The following is a 24,781-nucleotide window of genomic DNA, read 5'->3' as shown; positions in this document are numbered from 1 at the left end:
CAAACTGATCATTGCGTACTCTTAGCATCTCTGATTCTAACTGTCACTGACATTTAACACATGCTTTATAATGCATTTTTATCTAAGTGCACATATTTGAATGCTAAATTAAATATTTTTGGCTTACCTAGATGCCAATTGAAAAAGAAAATAATTCTTTCAGCGAGGTTGCATTATATTGTCATACTAACTTGTTATATTTTTGTTCATGACTTTCCTAAATTACACAGTTGAACAGTGTATGGTTAACCACATGATTTTTTTTTCTTTCCAACCTCATTAAAGAGCCCCATCCCAACCCAAATGCAATGATTCAAATTCAGTCCATTTTATTGATCTAGATTTATGTTTTATTTCAAGGTGTTTCCAGTCAGTCCATGTCATATAAGAAAACTGCGGAAAATAAATAAAAAAATGAGAAATGGTTTCACATTACATTTTTCTAAATAAATGATTTGCTGGATCTTGACATCTCTGTGTGCTTACAATCCCACCTCCCTGCTCGATGAAAGGTGGCTTTCATCATATACAGTTAAATAAAAACCTTTTTTTTTTTAAGGGCTTTATTATTGAATGCACACAGCTGGTCTGAGAGTCCTGGTATTATCTGAATCCATCCAGTTGTATATGCATTTTTTTTTTTTTTTTTTTTTTTTTTTTTTTGGAAGCAGATAAACTTCACAGATAAATAAATACACAAGGAAAGAGCTCTACCTCTTCTTGTGCTGTACTGTCCCGCACTGGGTCCTTTCGTATTAATGCCTTTAGAGCAGTTCTTTAACAATCAATATCTGCATATTAGCATCCGTTAAACAGCACCGTTCACTGTCTAATACATTTGCATTTCAAGATCTTCTTGAATGCGTTCTGGAAGTCTTTGTTAAAGTACGCGTATATGATGGGGTTCAAAAGTGAGTTGGAGTATCCGAGCCAGTTAATGACCGCCCTCAACCACTCGGGCATGAAACAGTCTTGACAGAAAGGCAAAACAAGCGCCACAATGAAGAAGGGCAGCCAGCAGAAAATGAACGTGCCCATAATGATTCCCAGAGTCTTAACCGTTTTGCGCTCTCTGGCCAAAGCCACTTTGCGCTTCGCTTCCGTGTTTTTCTCGTTTCTGCTCTCGAAGCACGGCTGAGGGTTGTTGGGCAGGCTCAGGTGGTTTCTGGAGACGGTCTGAACTTCTGTAATCTCGAACGACTCTCCGTCGTCCAAGTGTTTCAGTCCTCCGTTTACGCAGGAGCTCGGCTGCGGCTCCACGCTTCGCCTCCAAGTTTTGTTCACCTCGCCGATCGCTTTCCTCGGGAACAGCGCCGGAGACACTGCCAGGCATTTGTCCGCGATTTTAGCTTTCTCGGTTTTCTTCACAGTTTTCCTAATGCGAAACCTCGCCGCTCGGAATATCCGCCCGTAGAGGACAAGCATGAGGATGAGGGGGATGTAGAAAGCTCCAAAAGTCGAGTAGATGGTGTACCCGTGGTCTTGGCTGATTGTGCACGCGTCGGGATCAGCCCGGTCCTCTGGTTTCCTCCAGCCCAACATGGGAGGAATGGAAATGGAAAATCCTATCAGCCAAGTGAGGCTGATCAAGATAGCCGCTCGTCTCGGGGTCCTTTTATTTACATAGTCTATGGGATCGGTGATGGCCCAGTATCTATCCAAAGCGATTGCGCACAGGTGTAGGATGGAAGAGGTGCAGCACAACACATCTAGGGAAATGAAAATATCACACATCTCCTGTCCCAAAGTCCATTTGTTCAGAACCTGATACAGGGCTGCCATGGGTAGCACTAGAACCGACACCATGAGGTCTGTGACGGCCAGGGAACCGATGAGATAGTTGGCCACATTCTGAAGCGATCTCTCCAAAGCGATGGCAGCGATGACACACGCGTTTCCCAATATGGCAAACAGAATTAACGCGGCCAGGAAAAGTGAGCCGATTATTTGGTAACTCAAAGCAACTTGGCCAGCTGTCGTCGCGTTCCCGCTCCAGTCTTGGCTTTCTGTGGTATTGGTGTAACTCTCCATGGTGAGAGCGGTGACTCAGAGACAGTCCCTCGCACCGGTCACCTCGCTGCTCTGAAGACGCATGGCGGGCTCCGGGCTGAGGAAGTGCCGCACGCTCGAGCTGCTATCATTGGCGCTCAGTGACGAAGTGAATTCATTTATACGAGTCGTGCTAAGTGCGTCAGAGATGGCTGAGAAGAGGTTGGCGCGCGTACTTTGCAGAGCGGCCGTGCAAGCTTTACAGCAGGACAAAGTTGTCCTTTCGTTTTTGCAGAGTTCTAGTACAATATGTTTTGAGATATTCAACAGCTTCTGTTATAAAAGTTGCGCATGCAAATTCAACAACTTGCTCCGTCCGGTAAATGTATTATTATTATTATTATTATTATTATTATTATTATTATTATTATTATTATTATTATTATTATTATTATAGTTTTGCAGTGAAAGACTCTTTCAATTAATTTGATTTTCGTTGCAGATAAAGAAAATCTGCTTGAAATCTGAAACTTGAGACAAATAAATGTGTATAAGATAATTAAGATATAATAAAGATAATCATGACGAAATGATAAAAAATACAGTTCATATAGCTAGATCTGACGAATGAATTACAATAAATAAAAAATGTGAATACAAAAAGTGTCATAGGCTATTATATGAGCATTACACTCTAAAACTCGTAACCTGCAATTGTTACCTTAAAGAGTTTTGATTAACAAAAAAAATTAGTTTTGCTTGTATTAAAGTACTTAGTTAGATACTTAGGTATACTTTGGTAGCCTATTATTCCAAAAATAGCTGTTCTTTTTTAGGTTTCCATTTTTTCAGTAACATATAATGACAGTTCAATATTTTTAATATCACAAACCTTTTGAAGATTATTGGATTGATTGTAATACTGTACTCTACAGGACTATTACCTTTGCTGCAGAGATGCATCGGGAAAATGAAGTTTCAGCACCGCGGACAGTTCCATGAGTTCCCCAGAACGGAAATCTGCTGCCATCTGGTGAGAACATGGCAAAAAGATGAAAGAACATAACGAGAACGGATTGTGGAACGAGACCCCTCTTCCCAACGATTCAGACCACTCTTAACTTCATGCAGCATAGACTTTGCTTCCCCAACATCATTTAATACGGATTTTTGTAATTGTTATTTTTTTTTACTACGGCTATCGCAAAGCTATCAACATGCATAATTAATAATGGAAAAATTGCGACAACGAGCTTACGTAACCTTATGTAATGGCATTCGACTTGTAGGTGGCTTTAAAAACGTGCCAAGTTGTGAGAGGTGTGCGAAACAAAAAACTGAGAGAAAAAAAAAATAACGAAAGTTTGCAGAGGACCATTAAAGACACATCACTAATTTACTCTTTATGCCATTTACTCTGGAGGACATAAGCTAAAACAGATGTTTGCCGCATTAAAAAAAATATATATATGTATTTTATATATATATATATATATATATATATATATATATATATATATATATATATATAATTAAAAAATATATAATTTTTTTATAAACTTATTAATTTGCTTTGCTTGCCATTAAGAGTTCAGATTTCACTTTTTTACATTTATCTTTTATCCGTTTCCATAAATTATAATTGTTTAACTAAAATGATTGTTTAAAACTTGGCCTTATAACCTAATGACTGTACAGAAAGAGAAAAAAGAAAAAGAAAAATGAAGCATCAAGTAGAAGCCACATATGCAAACTGTATAAAATGACCACAGATTTTGTTTCAGTCAGCGTGACTGTCATATTCCCATATGCTGCCAATTGTTCAGACAGAAAAAGAGCTGACGGTGTCTGCTGAAAAAGGATGGTCTAGTTATTTCACCTAATTTTGCCACCCTTATAACACAATGCATGCATTGTGGGTTGTTTGAATTCTATAGGCCCCCAGAGACAATCGGGTCGCTGAACTGCCACTATTTAGGGGGCTTTACCTTTGTCAACAGTGCAAAATACCTCAGGGGGCCAGTATGTTCCTGCTCACCTCTTCAACAATGAATTCAAATGTTTCCTGGTCTGCTGTAGATTTGGGCACAGTGGGGTGGGGGGGGTATTTCAGTTCAACAGTGAGTTATCCGATCTGAGATGGACTCACATGGAGAAGAGGACCTTGGGCGCACGGCGGAGGCCTTGTGTTTGGAGGTCAGGCCTCTGCAGAGGGACAGACTTGGAACCAGACTAGCCCACAGGAAGACTTTCAGTCTGGACTACACAAATGCCCACCAGGTAGTTCATTACAGGGGGCAAAACTCCCCACGAGGATACTCTGATCTGCACTTTCCAGACTGTGATCTCCAGGCAGGGCATATGCTGAGGTCCACAGCCAGCCAACAGGCCTCCACATCCCCATGCCATAGGACAAGCCCTCCTCCCTATGGCAGGACTGTGATGCTTTCGAGGAGGTCTGATCTAGATCCTGTTATGTCGGATATTATTAGAGGCTCACGCATCTCTCGTGAGGATCAGGAAGCAGGCAGCTCCTTCAACCGCAGAGCTCCTCTGATGTCTCTCAGCAGCTCTGAGGAGGAACAGGAGGCTGGAGAACAGGCTGGCAGAGCTCCAGCAGGGCTCAGCATGACTTCATCCCTGCTAACACCCACTCCCACTGGGGAACGCAGGCTGGGTAAGAGAGAGAGGAAGCAACTGAAGAGCCTGAGGAGGAGACAGAGGAGGAGAGAGCTCTGCAAACAGAGCCAGCAGCAGGAGAACGTGCAGGTGAAACAGAAACGCAATCAAGCATGAGTTTACAAATGAGTTTACATTTTAGACATGATGTATGAGCTGTAATAGGACTAAAGCTTTTCTGTCAGAATATTAGCCCTTTTCAGCTGCTTTTCTAGAGAAGTGAACACTGGCGGCAAATGAAGATAAGAAAAACTTATTTGCAATTTTAAAGTCTCTATCAAATGTGATACAAATGAGCCAAACAATGAAACAAAATAAAGACAATAGTCATTGAAGCAGTAATACTTTCTGTTAAATTAGAGCCTAAGATTTAATTATTATTAAAAAAAAAACTTTGTCTGTTTAATAAATAAAATTTATTCAATTGATTTATCATCAGCTTTTCAAGTGCTGATGGAAAAAAATAATCATTAAATAAATAATAATGTAAATATATATATATATATATATATATATATATATATATATATATATATATATATATATATATATATATATGTGTGTGTGTGTGTGTGTGTGTGTGTGTGTGTGTGTGTGTGTGTGTGTGTGTGTGTGTGTGTGTGTGTAATATTGCATTTCATTAGTTTATGTTGATGCCACATGTGTATTGTCTATATTTACTACATATTTTCCTAAAATCTTACATATTATATATATATATATATATATATATATATATATATATATATATATATATATATATATATATATAAGTTATAAATGTTTATTGACTTGGTTAAAATATAATCAGGGGACTACAGTATTACTGTTATGATATATAAAACCTAAAACAAGACAAAGCATTTATCACCCAGAAAAAGGCACCAAACTAGTAAAAGTCAAAGAGCTGGATGAGAGTAAACTTAGAGGAAAATAAGTAACCTTGATGTGCAGAAATTATAATAATAATAATAATATATTACTTTTATGATTTTGTTCCTTTGTTTTGTCTTGTTTCTAAAGACTGATTGATTTCTACATTGTAACAGACTATTGTTCTTCAAATATTTGTTTTTTCAAATTATTCTTTATTTTGTGATAATGGTCAACTGGCTGTACATCATTTCTTACATATATTCCTATATTCATATGTTATTTATTACTTCCTTTTTTTTTAGCACATTATAAAGCAGAATGATCACCCACAGATAATTCAGAATTGATCATTTTCCAGCAGAGGGCATCTTTCAACAATCAATAGATTCTGCATTAGTGGTTCTGAATATACTGCAATAAACTCATGAGCATTAATGCTCACTCTATCAATGATGTACAATTTCAGTTAAAGCCAAATTAAAGATTTAAAATGATTGTAAAAATTCAAATTAATTCTCTCCACAATGATTTTGATTATCCTTTAATGCAACAACACCCCAAAGTGTCTCCTATGAAATCAAAACCCACAGAAGACAGCTCTTAGAAAGTGCTAGTCCTTTAATACCTGGCTTTGGTCTGATTATTAGTATTCAAATGCAGTAACATATTTTCCTCATTCATTTGTCATTGTCCACAGTCTAGAAGTGGGGTGGGTTGTGATTTGGCAGACAAAGGACCCTTACATTATCCATTTATATAAAAATGTTTGACTTTGCTTTATGCCCTAACAGGTTCAGTGTGAGATGTTGAGGTTAGGATTCTGGCGTCCACAGGAAGCGTTTCTGGGTTGTCAAGTGGGATGTGCAGGCTTTTATGAGATGTGTATTTGGTGATAATGACACACCTAGGGAACAAGGGGCATAGGCTCTGGAGGTCCCCATGGGTGGGAGAGCTGTGATTATGCAGACAGGCCCTGTGCACCAGAGGAGTCATGTGTGTGACACAACACCTCTGGGTGCTGCCTGGGACACAATCCAAATCAGGACAGTTCAGGGAATCTTACTGTTTGTTTGACAGTCCAACAAGTCAAGTCAAAACACTGTTTATGCGAGCCATCAGCATAACACTGCAAGCGATTCTCCCTAGTAAAGGTGAAGCTCAGCAGATTGTTGAGTTTAATAGCAGCTCTGAGTCATCTCTTTTGCTCTCTCACTCTGCTGAAGAGCTCTACAGGGAACCCATCTAGCAGTAGTGAGGACGAGGAGCTGCCCGGCCGGGATCGTGAAGGCTATATCTGTGCTGTGTGTCTGGATGTCTACTTCAGTCCCTACATGTGCCATCCCTGCAGCCACGTCTTCTGTGAGCCTTGTCTGCGGACACTGGCCAAGAACTGCCCCACCAACACACCCTGTCCATTGTGCAGAACCACCATAACACACGTCTTCTTCCAGAAAGGTTTGTTTCAGAAGAAAGGCATATTACAGTTTCTGTTATCTTTTTGCAAATATAATAGTAGTAGTAGTAGTAGTAGTAGTAGTAGTAGTAGTAGTAGTAGTAATAATAATAATAATAATAATAATAATAATAATAATAATAATAATAATAATAATAATAATGTAATTTTCAGGAATCTCTTTAGGAATTTCACAAAAACAGCTAACATAATTTGTCAAAGAAGTCACCCAAGAGTTATGAATAAAATCCTGAAATAAAATAAAATTAAATAAAATTAAATTAAATTAAATTAAATTAAATTAAATTAAATTAAATTAAATTAAATTAAATTAAATTAAATTAAATTAGGCTCACACACAACTTTAGCTAATGAAAAATAATAATAAAAATAGCTAGCTAACAGAAATTGTTTTTCTAATGTATTATTATTATTATTATTATTATTATTATTATTATTATTATTATTATTATTATTGTTATTATTATTATTATTATTATTATTGTGATTTTTCAAATATGTCGCAAAAAAAACAGATGCTAATAATATTTTTTATCATTATTTATTGTTGTGATTTGCATTTTTATTTTTGTAATCTTATTTGGAAATTTGTCAAAAACACCTAATAATAATTACATTATTATTATTTTTAAATATTACTGTTATTATTTAAAATAAGAATACTTTTTTTCTCCAAAGCTCAAAGGAACTCCATAAATATGAAAACAAAAAATGTTTAACAGAGCGTATACATAAAAGGTTAGCAAGGAAAGAAGCAATGCATAATACGAAAGAACATCAAAAAAGAGAGAGTAGCAAAATAAAACAAAAGAGCACAACAGATCTTCTCACTTGTTAGTCCTGAAACCCTGAAGACAATTAGGATTAACAAGCAATCGATTTCTTCAGGAATTTCCAATGGGTTTAGATTGCAGTTTAGATTTGTTAGTAAAACGAGGTCTGTGGCTCACATTACTTCAAAAGATTTTCACATAATTTCCAGCAACATAAAATACACACAGTCATACCTCAGCCTGAATTTTTCAACCTTTATGTGCTTTATAAACATAAGTGGCTAACAGGTTTCTACATAACAAATAGGAGAGGCTCAGTAGAAAGAAAACCCATTAGAAATTCCCAAGGGAACACATGTAGCATTAGCCTTCTGGGTTGGCCTTCAAACAGTTCTGTAAGACAACGATTAGCAGTGAGGAGAGAAGAAGCACTATGAGAATAGAGCTTAAGCTCAGATCTGAGGGAGAAAGTTCATGACAGTGAATAATCTACTAACTGAAGTAGACTTGAATTAAAGAACCTGAAAGAGATGGCATGTAAGGATAGAGGAGCTCAGAAAGATGGGTCACAGAACGTCAAAAGAAGAATTTGTACCTTAAACTATATATTTATTAACTGCTATTTGAATATACTGCTATTTGAATAGTCTGCTAATAGTTTTGCAGAGTAGTGCAAAGAAAAGAACATTGAAATAATCAAGAAATGCAGTGATAATGCTTGGACAAAAGCATTTCTATGGCTAAGGATGTGGCAAAGAGATATGTTATGAAGATATTGAAAGCCAATTCTAATAATGGAACTAATGTAGGTTCCGAATGTAACATCCTTCCCTTACATTATGGACCATTTTACTGGGATTGAGCACAAGAGTGAGCGCCTACATTTATCAGACACTTTGGTTCTGGAAGTACTTTTACCATTTATGCTGTCCATAGGGATTTCAAAACATTTTTACAAGCTCTGAGATAGAATTATTTTCTTTTCTTTTCTTTTCTTTTCTTTTCTTTTCTTTTCTTTTCTTTTCTTTTCTTTTCTTTTCTTTTCATGTACACTGTATAAAATATATTGTGAATATATGTAGTTATATTGTGCATATATTAAGTTTTAAAAGAAAAATTTAGTCTTTCAACTTCAAAGATTTGTTTAATGCATTGTGTCTTAATTATTTGTGAAATTTACTACCAATTTTAAAATTTTAAATTTTAAAAACGTTCATAGAGAATTGTTAAAATCTGTTTTCTAAATGAAAAAAATGAATGAGATGAAAATGAATTAATTTTAGTTGCACTGGTTTTTCAGAGTGGTTGAGTAGAAATGTTGATCTTACATTGATTTCAAACACCAAAAATGAAATGAAATATGACCTGAGAAACAAGCTGTATAAGATATGATAAATCCATTTCAAACGAGTCTGGGCTTTCTGGAAGTGATCCACATGAGCACACTAATGATTCACAGATAAATAAATTCACACATCCCACTCTTCACAGAACTGAACCAAACAGCCCGTACATTCTTCCCAAAGGAATACCTGTCTCGGAAGCAGAATTTCCAGAAAGCGGGCTGTGCAAAATGGCCTCTTCCAAGCTGCCGTAAACTATTTCGAATTTTTGGAGGTAAAACTATTTTTACATCTGTTCCAATTCTTTCCCCTTCAGATTCAGTTGTAATTCTTCATATGGTAGTAATGCTCACTGTTCTTTGTCTTGCTCTTTTTTCTCTCCCACTCTCTCTTTCTTAGGCTTTCGAAGGCAGGCAAATCCAATCGGCAGACGGCAGTTCCCTCACGGGGGCTACCGGCTTGATGCCTTCAACTTTGAGGATGATTCGCATGGCTGGCGATTTGACATGGACATGGTGATCATCTATATATACTCCGTCAACTGGGTCATTGGCTTCATTATCTTCTGCTTCTTCTGCTATTTCTTCTTCCTCTCTTTTTAAAGAGAAAGCACAGGGAAACTGTCTGCGGTGTTTCAGATCTTTAGGAAAATACCAAAGTCGTCAAGAAGAGAATCTCCTTGCACTGCAGCTGTTTCTGAACTATGTGTAGGAAACACCAACCAGTCACAGAGACAAATGAATTCATACAGCTAAAACTCAAGAGTGTGATGGTTCATTTACTGTAAAGATGAATCATGAATTTTGAGTTTGTGGTTTGCCTGATATCTGTTTGCTTTTAAACAGAATTTTGGCTGACTGCGTGCATGGAGAAGCTTTGCATGGATAATCACAAGTGGACTATTCATTTCACTACAAGTTGTATTCACATGCTGTATTTTCATGTGAATAAACTTGTAAAAGGTCTTCTCTAGAGGTTTGTAAACTATCCATAACTATGGGTCAGCTGCTAAACTATTCATAAAATATGCAGAGAATAATAACAGTTCATTAGTTTTTAACGTTTCCTGCTTGCTTTTCCAGAATTTGTAAATTAGCCATAAAGGTTCTTTGTCTGGTCTCAATACCTAATACTCAGTTTGTTGTCTTAGATAGACTTTTGCCACACAATTTATATTCTCTCTCTCTCTCAGCATATGATGAGGAAACAATTATTTGTTCCATAAAGTTCCATAAAATTTCACTAAAGATATCAAGGACATCAATTTATTGTTTCTTGGTCACAGATTGTTTCTGATTATGAAAATTATTGATGTTATTATTTTATATTTTATATATAGATTTTATTCTCAAGCATTAATTTAACTTTTTTCTTTAAAAAACATGAAGCAGTAATAAAAATCTTTCAGCTGTCTGAATCTTTTCCTGCACTTGAATAAATATTTCATGTTGAAAGCATGAAGTATCGTCCTTTGGAAACTCATCCAGTCCATGCTGTTAACACAAGCTGTCTTGTTCAACAACATGTTCTAAATGGGATGTCAAGACACTCCACATCAATTCTACATTATGTATCTCATGCACGCACACACACACACAGTATCTCAAATGCAGTGGTTTCCAGTGATTTGGCAGAGTACAGCAAAGCAGGCTGCCATTAGCAACTCATCCAATATTAAGTCTAATTTTGCCACTTGCTTTCTGTACAATTAGGATTTGGTACAATAAACAGTATGAGTAAACCACAAATACAACATTTCCTAATAACCAGCCTAAAGATACTTTACTTTTATGAATATTTAATAAGATTAATTTGAAATGGCTTACACTGGAAATGTTTTATTGAACACACACACAAACACTCATTATCTATTTGTTACTGTATTATTTTATTTATTTAGATACCTGCTGAAAAACTTTAAACCAATCTAAGATGATTTGTCTTCCAGCCTCTTCCAATATATCTGTGTGTTTGGTTTAAAAGTGTTTTGGACACTTTTCCCACACCAAGCACCAGCTTGACCAGACTAGAAGACCAGCCAAGACCAGAGAGGCTATTTAACTTGAGCTTTTTTCCCAGCAGGGTAAATAGCCTAGATTTTAGCTGCCCGTGATTTGACTCGAGTATTTTACTGTTCCTTTCAGTGAACACACTGGAGTTGGTGAATCTGTTGCATTAGTATTCTCATCCTATGAGAGTGCAGTGTGTTCAACCACGTCATGCCTCGAGCAACTGCACCTATCAAGGTTAGAAAAGCGCTCTTAGATCACCTTCTGCTACCTACTCTCAATAAACGCCATAGAGAGTTTATCGTTTCAACTTGCGGCGCATATTAGTCTATTTCGAGTTGCGGTTACTGTCTCTGGGAGGTGTTTCGTTTAAAAGCGGCTGTTATTTCTTCGTTGAAGGACTATACGGGGCATCAAGACATGTTTGCATCTGGTTCTTTGTTATCGCGTCTCTCTGCTGAAGAAGACGAAGCCCTACAAGGACACTTCAGCTCACTGCTGGAGTGAATGAAGGTGACTCGGCTTCTGCATCGTGGCAATGCGGAGAGAATCCAGGAGCAAGACACGGGCAGATCGATCAATTGAGTAAGAAATTTACCAAACGAGTGGCAGTTATATTGATCAGTCGGCATTTTATATCTGGGCAGTTTCTTCACTTGATGTGTATGCATGAGTTCTGCACCGAATGGGCGCAAAAACCGCCCCAGAACAGCCGGGACCATTTTCCAGATCGGCAGTAAGCCCCCGTCCAGAGAGTCGGAGCGCCGGGAGAGCAGCGAGGCTCTGCGTGCCGTAGCGGACTGCAGAATGGTGCGTATGCCTGCGTCATGACCCTACAGCATTATTCTGCTCTGAATCCTGCTGATTGTTCAAGCACTGTTTGAAATTCACGCAGTGTTCTGCAAGTGCCAACATCCTAAATGTATAATGCGACACTAGGGACGTTAAATATTGAATGATTTGGCTTGGAGGTCTGTGACTTGTCCTATGGTGCGGCGGTAGTTCCAGGTTCATTTTCATTTTCCAGCAACAACGTTTCAGTTGGCTGATTATGGCATGGAGTGAGCGATATGATTTAGTACTCCATTTTGGGGTAAAACTGCGAGCACATTTGGAAAGAAAACTGGCTTGTGTTGTGTTTGAGGAGTCTTTACCCCATTAACAGACAGAAGGCTTGTGGCAAGCCGTGTTAACATTGACCAGTTGCTTTGAATTTTTGACACTGAATTCTGTGTTGCTGATATTAGCTGTTCATTTATGACTAATATGTGACCCTGGACCACAAACCTGTCATAAGTAGCATGGGTATATTTGTAGCAATATAAATACACTGTATGGGTCAAAATTATATATTTTTTCTTTTATGCCAAAAAATAATTAGAATAAAGTAAAGATCATGCTCCATGAACATATTTAGGAAATTTTCTAAAATAAATATTTAAAACGTAATTTTTGATTAATAATGTGGATTGCTGAGAACTTCATTTAGACAACTTTAAAGGTGATTTTCTCAATATTTAGATTTTTTTTTTCACCCTCAGATCCCCGAGTTTCAAATAGCTATATCTCAGCCAAAAATTGTCATATCATAACAAACCATACATCAATGGAAATGTATTCAGCTGATGTATAAATCTCAATTGCAAAACAAATTACCCTAATGACTGGTTTTGTGGTCCAGGTCACATATGTATTCCAGTTGTTGTTGGTCACTATTCCAGTTTTGCTTGTAAGTTCTGTAGTGTTTGTAAGCAACTTATCTGCATAGTTCAATAACAAAAATAGTATGTGTAATGTAACCGTTACTTGTCACTATAGTAATGAGTGAGTATTAGTGACTGAGTAGAATAGATACTAGTCACTACTGAAATACATGCTAATCTGTAATGAATAGTTACTAGAGAAATAATTCGAAAACACAGCAATAACTTTGAGACTACTTATGAGTAATTAAACATGAAAACGAGTAATAACCGTACTCTGGTTAAAGGTTTGTTAAATGTTAAAACAGCTTGCCATTGAACGCTTCCTTTCTGCCAAATATTGATAAAATGGCATGAGCATCTGTCGCCACGCTGCTCTCCAACAAATAGCCTATTTTACCTTTGTGGCATTGTCAGGTTGTTTCAGTGTTCAGAATGAAAAATCAAATTCTTGACAAGTTGGTTACATGTCTTTTCATCAATGTTTTGTCATGTTTCCTTTATATGCTCTATACAATTTCGAGGTTAAAATGGTTTTATGAGCCATGTATTTTCTCAGTTTGCATTTGTTTTTCTTTCTTCCATCAGGTTGTCCAGGAGTTCAATACACTTGTGGCCCTCTATAGGGAATTGGTCATCTCTATTGGAGAGATTTCCACTGATTGTCCCTCTCTTCGGGCGGAAATGCACAAGACACGCACAAAAGGCTGTGAGATGGCACGGACTGCACATCAAAACCTTTCTGCAATATCAGGGTAAAAACATACATGCATACAGGTATTTGATCGTGGATGCAAAGAGTAATATGTTTACATTACATAATAACAGTACATGTTAATGTGGCATTAGCTTTATTTCAAATAAATATGTTTTTTTATATATATATATAAATTGTTTAATTTTACAAAAATCTATTTGTTATCAAGTTATAGTTAGCTTGTAGTACCCCTTCGGCTCCCCTATTGAAATCAATGTTATATGTTATGAAACTGTGGCACGATTTCACCTTTACAGCAGCATAAGGTTATAAATATCATCTGGTGCTGACTGGCATATCATGCACTATATACTGTATGATGAGCAGGTTAATGCGAATTAAGTTGTAAAATATACTTTCTACTGTGCATTTACCATAAACCACAGGGCTGTTACATGATTTCATATTCTAAGAACACAATAAATCAATACCACAGCTTTTGATTAGAAATTGCCAAATAGTGCCCCCAGTATTTGAAATTCCTAAGTTGCTGTTAGGACGACAAAAAGGTTTTAAAGTTCCATTTTTAAGCTGGTCTGTCTCAGTGTTTTGACTGTGTTTGTCAATGTCAAAATAATTGAGATTGTCCATTGAATTAAAGAAGGTGAGGTTTACTGTACATAGAAACCCAGCGTGAATTTCAGCACAAAGCTTCAGTTTTAACATTGATAAAGAGCAAGGTAATTTGAAAGTAATGAAACAACCGACAGTGATATAAAGTGATTCAAATCAACCTAAAACTGAAATAAAAAATGTAAACTGAATTATGCATTTTCAACATATTATGCATACAAATAAGAATAAATGTGAGCATATTTTTAAATATTATTTGCAATGGTTCCTTTACAAATAGAAATAGACCTAGCTTTTTATTTCTATATACTTCATTAAAAAATGGTTAGCTACAATGGTCAAGGCATTGTTATGGCTTTTCTTTACATGATTCATCTTTTATGCATGCATTTGGTGCATCTCTCTGTTCCAAGTAATTCAAGAACAGGGGAAAAAAGAACAGGAAAATAAAGCAGCCACAGCATTACACCTGGGAATTACAGAGCAGTAATTACAGACGTAGGATTCTGAGAAATATGATTTTCTGAGAAGTCTCACTCGCCACTGAGCTAATATGTTTAGAGCTCTAGATTTTCTGTATAGCCTTGAAAACATGCTGCTCAGCAATAGTCAAACATCTACTTAGGGAGATATACTCAATATTCATGATATATTCATAATGATTTTGCTGCCATGATGAATATAGGCATGATTTCAATTAGTTTTTTTGGTCATTAATTAATTTTCATTAAGATGTATTAATGGCTTATAAATGTTATTAAAACCTAAAGGGATTATAAATAATTTAATAGCATAACCGGTGTTAGAACTGGTAAGTTCGATACCTTTTTGTGAATCAGTTCTGTTTCCATGTTCCAACTCAAAACTCAATTTGCATTCACTCGGCTTCAAATACATTTTTTTATTTATTTATTTGTATTGTTATATTTTGTGTTTAAATGAATAAATGAAAATAATTTAGCCATAATTGCTTTTAATTCAGTTTTTAATGTTTAAATTTTTTAATCTACAGTGACTGTTTAATTGAAATGATGATCCTACAGATTTGGAAAAAGACACTAAGCAATTTCATTGCAAATAATAAATACAAATACACTGAACTGAACATTAATCAAAACTCTGAAAATACCAAGATGTAAGATGCTAATAGCTATATTTTCCAGCACGACAATGTGTCTAAGATGATTTCCGTCACTGGTCACTTGTAGTGTACTGCGAGGCATAGGAACGCAGGGATATGTATCTTGTGAGAAATTAGACAGGTTGTAGTGCAGGGCTCGGGGCCAGAACTCTGCAGAATCCAGATCTAAGATGCATTATTGATGCTTTTCTTCCACAGCCCAGAAGATGGAGAAATACATCCGGAGATCTGCCGCCTCTTCATCCAGCTGCAGTGCTGTCTGGAAATGTACCTGACGGAGATGCTGAAGTCTGTGTGTCTGCTGGGATCCCTGCAGCTCCACAGGAAAGGTAATGCTGTGAGGGCGCCCCTGGGCTCTCAGAAGGAAACAGCCACATCAGCGACAGGAAATTGGTGCTGATGAAGCCTGGCTTGTCTAACTGTAGAGCTTTCCAGTGGCTTGATATCTGCAGGAGCCGACACTGCTAGTTTCTGTGAATTGTATCTTATTTGAGCTTATCAGAAACAGGAAATATGGATGCTCATGGAGCAGGTTGACTTGTTGCCCTGGGGTCAAACATTGAGATGACATATTTTGACCATTTCTGTTTAGAGTCCGTTAGTGATGTCTTCACTGTATGTATTCCAGGAAAACATTTTTCTGGAGCTACAAAGGTAGAAAGTAAGAAAGAGGACAGCTCTGACATCCCAATCCTGGAAGAAACGTCATCCACTCCGCCAGACTGTCCGAAGACTTACTTCCTGGTGGCCACAGACATTGAGAACATCGAGAGGTGAGTAGTCTGAGCTGCTGAACAGGATCTTCTTCTTTTTTCTATGAAACTGACCGTTTGAATCTGAATCGGTTCCTCGATATTCTAGGGACATGACAGAAATGAAAAACCTGCTAAGCAAACTCAGGGAGACCATGCCTTTACCACTGAAGAACCAAGGTAATCTCTCTCACCTTTCTGAATATTTTACCAACAAATTCATAGAACACTTGAAAACTTGAAATTCTTTGGAAACACAAAATGACCATCTAACAACATTTCAACATTATCAAGGTCTCAAATTTATCTGTACTACCATTTAAATGTTTGGTGCTGTAAGACTGTCTGTTTTTGAAAAAAAAAGAGTCTTATGCTCATCAAGGCTACATTAATTTGATCAAGAATACAGTAAAAATGTAATATTGTAAAATAGTATTTAAAATATGTTGTCTATTTTAATATATTTTTTTAAATTGAATTTATTCCTTTGATAGCCAAGCTAATTTTCAGCAGATATTACTCAAGTCTTCAGTGTCACATTTTGCTGATCAAGATTAAAAACAGCTGTTTAATATTTTTACTGCAATACTTTTTCACTTGTGAACAGAAGTTTAAAAGAACTATATTTATCTGAAATCTATTGAAAAATTTGTAACATTGTAAATATCTTTACTGTATTTTTTATTAATACATCCTCTCTGAATAAAAGTACCAAGTTCATAAAATAAGATAGTACTGACCCCAAACTTATGAATGGTAATATATTAAGATTCACTTAGCATTAAAGATGTCCTTAGACCTAAAAGGATTATGTGCCAGAAAATAATATTAAAACTAATAATAATGTAGTTGGTTCTCCCATGTGGCCACATTCTTATTTACATTTTGTAATTATCAGAATATCGCAATATTTAGATTTTATTTTAAAATTAAATTTGCAACTAGTTAATGCTGGCTAGAGGATAACAAAGTGTTGAATTAAAAATCAAGCGTATTGTTAATTCTGGCAAGTCATGTTAGTCAAGTTCGCATTAGCTGATTCTCAGCTGATCAATGTCTACATAAAGGATTGTGACGCCTACCTTAGCATTCATATATAAGGTCTTTCAGTATTATCAGCAGCTTTCGTGTAGCTCTATAGCTAACTACCCTCCTCCATCCCCAGCTCCTCTCGTCCAGTCAAGATTCAGCCTTCTGATTGCCCTTTGAAACAGACTTTACTTCTGGTTCTGTTCTGTTTATCCTAGTGGGATTATCGCTGCTCTCCCTGTTCTCATCCATGCTAGGCTACATGGATGCACAGGGAGTTCTTGCCCAGATGCAATGCTAATTGTATGCTAATTGCTGGTCATATTTGACAGAAATAATGTTTTGTTAAATAAAAAAGGACAGATGTTTAATTAATGTTTGCTCTTTTAATCTTAAAATGTATCTGTTTTCGTATCAATGCAGACGACAGCAGTTTGTTGAATCTGACGCCATACCCGTTGGTCCGGCAGAGAAAGCGCCGTTTCTTTGGCCTCTGTTGTCTGGTGTCTAGCTAAGAGCTCTCTCTCTCCCAGAATCCAGTCACAAATGACTGCGTTTCCTCACAATGTGTGACACTCACCAATCAACCGTACTACTGCCATTTCCCAAACCAGTACTTTCTTTTGGTGAGTTCCGTCCAATTTCCTACTGCTATGAGAATAAATAGTAATATCTGTGTAATATCAGTAGTCATACAGACACTATATAATATTTGATCAGTACAACAGATTTTCTTTATAACTGAATGTTCGTCTACATTATGCTTTGTAAAGAAAATGGTTTGTAGTATGAATAATGCTATGTTCGTCCACATGATTCATATGCTGTGCTTCTTGTCAAGACAGATGTTGTAATGAGGCATTCAAGAGTGCTAATTAGAGCAGAGGTTATGCTGAACATAAATATATATATATATATATATATATATATATATATATATATATATATATATATATATATATATATATATATATATATATATATACATATTGCAACATGATTGAATGTGATTTTTTGTTTTTGTTTTTTTGCTGTTACCATGTTTTTACTACAGTATTTTTTAGTCTTCCATAAACCGAAATCCTGTAACCTTTTTTTTTTTTTTCATTTTATTTCAGCCTTTAGGAGTATATAATACCTGAAGAAGCCTTTGTAAATAAAGAATATATCTAAAAATGGTAATTGTAGAGATGTACATATACAATGTAAACCTAGCGCTCTGAATTATTTTTCAAAAGTGTGATTCTTTTAAAGAGATTGTCAGTAAAGGTTGGCATGTCTATCCATCTGGTGGTGTGATATAAGTCCAGATTGGAGGGACTCAGCATGGGTCTTGCTTATTAATTACAGTTCTAAATGTGTCAGGCATGGTGAAGATACTGTAGTGTTTAAGAAAAGGCACAGTGTCGTTTTACATTGGTAATAAACCTTTTTTTAATGATTTAATAAACTGGAACTTTGTGTCTTGTATTAGAAATGGTTATGTTTATTTAACATAAAAATACCATAAGAAAAGGTAAAAATATGAATCTGTGGAATAATAAGTCAGTATCAATAAGTATTACCCTCTTTTCAGAGGTACCCTCTGATTAGTCAGATTTTCAATAAGAAATAATATAAACCATCTGATATCCTCCCTATTATCCACAATTCTCAAAACAACCCTCTGACAGGTCACAGACTCCAATTTCAACGTCTCCCATTAAATGTATCCCGTTTGGATCTCAATCAGTTATAGGTAATTGGATTTGTTAACACATTAATAGGGAGGCTGTGAAATTCACACCTGGCAGCAGTGCCTACCCTTTTACTTTCTCGCAACAATGCTGAAGCAGTAATGGAGGGTGCAAAAAAAAAGCGTTTACGGGAACCGACATGGTTTTCAGGTGAATTATTTGGCTGCAGTGCTGACGCTGGAAAAGCTGTTGGCAGAATCCGGGCTGGTTGTCAGGAGTTTGGCAGGACGTCTGGAGCTGGCTCAATATAGAGCCCAGTGGAAGTCCAGAACAGGTTGACAGGATTTAATGTTTAACTTGTGCTATTCTTATTCATTTATTGGTTTTGTTGGTTATTAGGCTAATCAAATAGTTAAGGAAAGTGAAGACAGTTTTGCTTGATTTTTGTCTGCCACTGATTCTCATTTTATTCTATGACATAAAGTACATGAGTAAACACTCCCCTGTGATTTTTTTTAAGCTTTTACTTGTCTTGAAAAAAAAAGGCAGTTAAAGGGGACTACAGAGCTTGTCTTGGACATTAAATATCATCAAAGCAAACAGGAAAACTCTGGCAAACTTTTTTAACTAAACATTTTATGAATAATGTTTTGTTTTTTTGTTTTTTTGTTTTTTAATAAAGACATGGACGCTTTGTGACTCTGGTGTAGTGTTTGATTGTATATTTAGGGTACAAAATTCATTTACACTATTTAATTGATAAGTGAGGCTCTGATATGATGACTGACAGGGCTGAATGCTGACAATGCGGACACATTCTGTCACTGCTGCAGACGCTCGCTCCTTCCTGCTGCACGCACACATGGATCCAAGCGTCCGGGGATGAGCATTCCTCACTTGTCTTGCAACAGCAGCTGTTTGTTTGCTCTACAATGACAAAATTGTTATAGCCAAGCATTCCTGAATACAACATTGCATCTGATTGCAATATTTTAAGTTTTTTAAATACGAGGTTCAAAAACACATTAGCAAGAATTTACATTTTCAGGCCATGGGTTCCCTCAGGAATATCAAATGGGTTTTTCAAAAGGCAGTTTTCAATTTCTGTTGTTAGCATTATTTGAAAAGATGACCATGATTTGTTTTACAACATTAAAGCATTGGGCAACATTTCAGGTTTGGGTATGAAAGCATGTACTTAAGTCGTGTTAACTACAAGATATTTAAAATGGCAAAATAAATGTAAAAGTGTCTGCACACACTTACATATTTAAAAAAAATGACCCTTTTGAAAAAAAAGTGATTGATTATAGTTATTTTGGGGGGTTTTATGCGCACAAAATATATTCTATATTCACGTTTTTCTGAGGAATATTATTTCCTTATTAAGTAGGTCTACTATTTATAAACTTCTTTTTCATCATGGGATGCGTGCCATTTTTTTATTTTGTATTTTATAATCCCTCACCATCACACATCTCCCAGAGCATGCAGTGTGGGCGAGCAGTGGATGAGCGATGTCTTCAGTAAGCATGTACTGATGTCCCAGACAGAACATATCCGGTACTTTACACAGACTCAGTGTCCGTGTCCAACCGCCCTTCTCATCAGTACCACATATCTCCAAGGAAGACCTGCAGAAGAGAGAAAAAATCCTTTATTAAACTTAAAATAAAATGTGTGGGTTTTGGTGGAATGGCTGTATAAAAATGCCCTTACGACATGTATTTATTTATTTATTGCATTTGTGTAATGTACATGCTAAAAGCCTTCCTGGGAACATACTTGAACTCATGGGGTACTTTACAGTTGCCTTTGTCCTTTGCCAGGTTCTCCCATGGCTGGCATTGCACTGGCACAGTGGCTGACTTAAAAAGTAGTGGAAAACAAAATAAAATAATTCTACATTTTTATGCATCAATTTGTCAAATGACCTTGTAATGATTCTCACTTCACAATGTTTGTGTAATGTGTATCATTTCCTTTATTTTGACATTGCGTACAAAGCACAGCTTCCACACTAGTTTAGTATCTGTGAGACACCTGGTTTCTTTTGGTTGCGGTGACCAGGAAAGGCCAGCACTGCACTGAATCTCAGCCGGACCTTCTCTGACTTTCCCTTCAGGGCAGGAGAGTGAGACAGCTTCACCGATGTTATACGTAAGCTTCCTCAGGCTTCCAGTGACATCTGGAGGAAGCTGAGGTAGATCACATAATGTTTCTGCAGACAACCAGTAACATTTATTTAAAAATATATATAACATATTTATAGTTTCTCAATTCTCTGAACTCTAAAACATTAAAAAGTAAAAAAAAAAAAACAATGAAAAAACACATATTGAAATATCTTAAATGCATTACAAAAAATATTATTTATTTATGTAATTTAGTATTTCTGAAACATGGTTTCTCATTCTCTAAAGTGTATAATTAAAATAATTAAAACAGCAATAATCCAATAAAATATATATTACAAAAGAGTAATTATGTTAATATTTAATATATAGGCTAAGTGAAATATAAATAATCTTAGTTACTAATACATCTTTTTTGTTATTTACTTATATATTAGTTAATTATATCTATTTTATTTAATTTGTTAATGTTTATTTATTTTTCTGTCCGTCTGAGTTTATATGAATGGGGGGATTGTGGAAGGGATTAATAAATGGACAATATCCGACTGTTCACCTTGTCATCATTATTTCAATCTGTATTGTCACACAAAATGCTAATAAAAAGATTTTAAGTAAAGTTACTAATTAATCGTTAAGTATTTGTGAACCATGGCTTATGTAAATATTTAAAATATTATATACAGTATATAAAAGGCATTCTTTATGAAGATACACTGAAAATAGATACAACCATCAGCAAATGACAGCTTTAAAAAGTCCTGTACACTTACTCCTGCACTCTGTTTGATTTCTCAACCAGTTCAGATCACTCAGTCTTACTGCCTGCTGGATATGCATCTTTGAGATACTGCAATCACGGGAGGACGACAACATTATAACATATCAAAAAACATATTCAATCATATTGTAATAATATAATTATTATAATATAATCATAATTATTACTCCCAAAAGAAACCCATTAGCGAGGAAGGAAGGGTGTGTGAATGAACTTTCAAAGCAGTGAGGCTCAACCGTACTGAAAATAGGTCAAAACCAATTAATCAGGTTTCCACATAGTGGCAGTGTTGTTGCACAGTAACTTTCTCTGGGTCTCTAGCACCTTGTAAAAAACAACTGCTTATTACAGCTTTCCAGAACAGAGCTTTGTGCTGCTGAACAGTCTGGTGACCTTTCCTCACAGTAGTTAATCTAATTCATCATCCCAGGCTGTGTTCTCCACAGCGTTCCCAATATAGTCCCTGCTGCCTGAAGGAGTGACTCCAGCGTTACTGACCGTCCTTGCAGGAGCTCCATAAAGACCAACCGGCCCTGTCTCCATGGATCACTCCTAAGACACAAAGACATGAACTGGACACTCAGAAACAAGTATAGTGACCCCCAAACCACCCCAACCCCCCCCCCCCCAGTTGGATACTTAAGCCATGCTTAAAAATGAATAAATTAAATATAAATTTATAGCATATTTCCAATCTCATATCATAAAGTAAAATCATATACAAAAAAAAAAAAACATTTGAAAAAGTGGTTAAAAAAGGTTTTAGTTATTATCAAATAAATGTTTACATTTATAAATGAATGTAGTTAAAAAAAATTAATTACAACATTACTGTTTTGTTATGATTTCAAAAGATTAACTTCATTAGCTAAATCACCATTACACAATTGACTTCATGTTTATACTTACAGTATAATAATACTCTAAATATGGATAATGAAAATAAAGCATGTCACAAATGTAAATTTGTCTTCTTTATGCATGGTAATAATCAGCTGTCTTATATTTTGGCATGGCAATTTATACATTTTGAGGCAAATCTTTTTATTTATTTATTTTTTAATTACATTTTCATTTAAATCAAATCATTTTCAATATAACAATTTAACATAATAATATAATCAAAGCTGCTTTACAGCAGAGGTTTCCTTAATTGATTCTGCCAATTATTTTTCTGATTATCTCATAGTATCTCTTGACCTGACTTGACTTGAATCAATTATATAATCATGATTGAATCATTTATAATTGGCAACTCTTAAAACGGTAACATTTTCTCTTGAGATTGGGCTGGGATCATCATCATTTGGAGTCTGTGGCTTTAAAAAGTGTAAAAAAAATAAATAAATAAATAAAAATACCCTGATCCATGCGATATAAATTTAAGTGTAATCTGTGCCCTGTTGTTTATCTTGTGGTGTCCCATGCCCGCATCCCCTTCCTTTGGTGGCTGGTTTACACACTTTATTCTGGCATGGTTGTTTCTCACTGAGGTAAGTCTCAGTTGTGTGTTTTAAGTGATGCTTTTTTTTTACCCACGCACACAAGACCTCTTTCCCCAGCTCATGGGGAAATGAAACATCTTGAAAGACATCATCAACAACATTAACGAATTCTTGTAATAGTGAAACAAATATGTGACATACATACCACTTACGCATTTTTAACAACATCTTGCATTGATAATGTAAACTGGCTCTAAAAAGTTCACAGGCTGTTTTTAGCTTTAGGTTTAGTTTAGTTTTAGTTTCCAGAATCTTAAGAGAAAATGTTACAAATATTGAACAGTGATGAGTGATGAGACAGCTTTATTTTTGCAGTACTTTAGAAGACTTAAAACAAAAAGAGTGGATTTGTGTCAGCATGTATACAAACATAGGTCACATGCTCATCCCTTTAACCAATGGTATTAACCACATACATAAGCAAATGTGAATGTTAAATGTACAGTTTCTGACAGGCCAGGACAAATTACTAAAACAGCATAAAACACAGTGAAATATGAAACAATCCCCAATATATGTTCAAATAATTTCAAGAGTTAATGTCAATATTATATAGTGAATATGTTGAAACATACAGTACCTCTGACTGTAACAGCTCATCATGGAAGATATAATTATCATGCCCGAGTCGTGCCTATTGTTCTTGAATGATGCTCAATGTGATTAAGGTAGTGCCAAGTGCTGTCATATTGCTGATTCATCTGTAAAATAATTGTTTGCTGTGACTGGCAAAAACAAATTCAGAAACTGAGACAAAAAAAACCTTGAAAGAAAGTCCCCAGGTTCTGGACTTGCATTGGTAACATGTTCTTCTTTTTATTATAGCTCATAATATCATTAAATTGCTCTTGACCAATGAGCTCTACATTCGGTGGAGGTTTTTGCAGGTCACAAATCTCTTTATTGTCACATCTCCACTCATCTGAGCCATCTTCACAGTCATGATCTCCATTGCATACCTGTGACTGACTGATACATTTACCTTGTGAGAAAGAAAGAGAGAAATTATTCAACACCTCTTAAAACTTTTACCTTCTAAAGACTTTCAAATAAGAAAAAGCTGAAATATATCAAATGAAGTATGGCAGACTGGCAGTGAAAACGTTCTCCACAACCCTCCTCTAGAGGACAGACCTGAGCCGGTGTACATGATGAGTGCGGGTTCTGCTCCCAGTGCAAGGCTGACACCAAACTGAGGGAAGACTGCAGTGGAGAGCCTCTATGTCTGTAATGTCCCCACATGTCAATATACAGATACCGCATTTGTGCTAATGTTTTCAGCATACAGCGACAACACGTTATAGCAGAAAAGATGTTTTTAGTTACTTACTGTGGAACTGCAGTGAGACAATAAAGACTTCATGCAGGAACACACACTGAGAACAAAGTTAAATTAATATATATAATATATCCTTATAACCCTATGCTATAAGTTATGGCAAAAAATACCTTTAATAATATTTAATTAATCTCGACAATAACACTGGGGTTTATCATTTGCGTCAGTGTAAACTCAAAGCATTACACTCAAAGTCAGTTATGGATATCCATTTGAGTAAACAGACAGATTAAATCATGTTCACTTG

The 24,781-nt window shown here is 35.8% G+C and overlaps 4 protein-coding genes across 4 annotated transcripts; 2 read left to right on the top strand and 2 right to left on the bottom strand.

The window, feature by feature from the left end:
• Window positions 1-327: 327 nt before the first annotated feature.
• Window positions 328-2,359, bottom strand: htr1aa (5-hydroxytryptamine (serotonin) receptor 1A a). Its single transcript, XM_052564372.1, has one exon. The coding sequence runs from the start codon at window positions 2,029-2,031 to the stop codon at window positions 823-825; it is 1,209 nt and encodes a 402-aa protein (XP_052420332.1). The 5' UTR covers window positions 2,032-2,359; the 3' UTR covers window positions 328-822.
• A 1,756-nt stretch (window positions 2,360-4,115) lies between these two features.
• On the top strand, window positions 4,116-10,530 carry rnf180a (ring finger protein 180a). The gene is made up of 4 exons (XM_052564373.1): window positions 4,116-4,758; window positions 6,768-6,999; window positions 9,283-9,408; window positions 9,534-10,530. The coding sequence occupies exons 1-4, from the start codon at window positions 4,129-4,131 to the stop codon at window positions 9,734-9,736; spliced, it is 1,191 nt and encodes a 396-aa protein (XP_052420333.1). The 5' UTR covers window positions 4,116-4,128; the 3' UTR covers window positions 9,737-10,530.
• A 784-nt stretch (window positions 10,531-11,314) lies between these two features.
• On the top strand, window positions 11,315-18,046 carry rgs7bpa (regulator of G protein signaling 7 binding protein a). The gene is made up of 6 exons (XM_052564375.1): window positions 11,315-11,953; window positions 13,435-13,601; window positions 15,516-15,646; window positions 15,946-16,090; window positions 16,179-16,249; window positions 17,522-18,046. Exons 1-6 carry the CDS (start codon window positions 11,813-11,815, stop codon window positions 17,611-17,613), a joined length of 747 nt encoding a protein of 248 aa, XP_052420335.1. The 5' UTR covers window positions 11,315-11,812; the 3' UTR covers window positions 17,614-18,046.
• Window positions 18,047-19,471: 1,425 nt separating this feature from the next.
• Window positions 19,472-24,558, bottom strand: c7a (complement component 7a). The gene is given in 17 exon segments (XM_052564315.1): window positions 19,472-19,701; window positions 20,243-20,296; window positions 20,299-20,408; window positions 20,560-20,650; window positions 20,807-20,995; window positions 21,683-21,720; window positions 21,722-21,759; window positions 21,858-21,930; window positions 22,189-22,242; window positions 23,771-23,821; window positions 23,823-23,887; window positions 23,889-23,920; window positions 23,959-24,179; window positions 24,283-24,349; window positions 24,352-24,381; window positions 24,384-24,414; window positions 24,526-24,558. Coding segments are annotated over 17 exon segments (1,356 nt in total). The 3' UTR covers window positions 19,472-19,522.
• Window positions 24,559-24,781: the final 223 nt, after the last annotated feature.

This window comes from Carassius gibelio, chromosome B8, assembly GCF_023724105.1.
Source record: "Carassius gibelio isolate Cgi1373 ecotype wild population from Czech Republic chromosome B8, carGib1.2-hapl.c, whole genome shotgun sequence".
NCBI classification, from domain to species: Eukaryota; Metazoa; Chordata; class Actinopteri; order Cypriniformes; family Cyprinidae; genus Carassius; species Carassius gibelio.
This window is presented reverse-complemented; position numbering and strand designations above follow the sequence as displayed.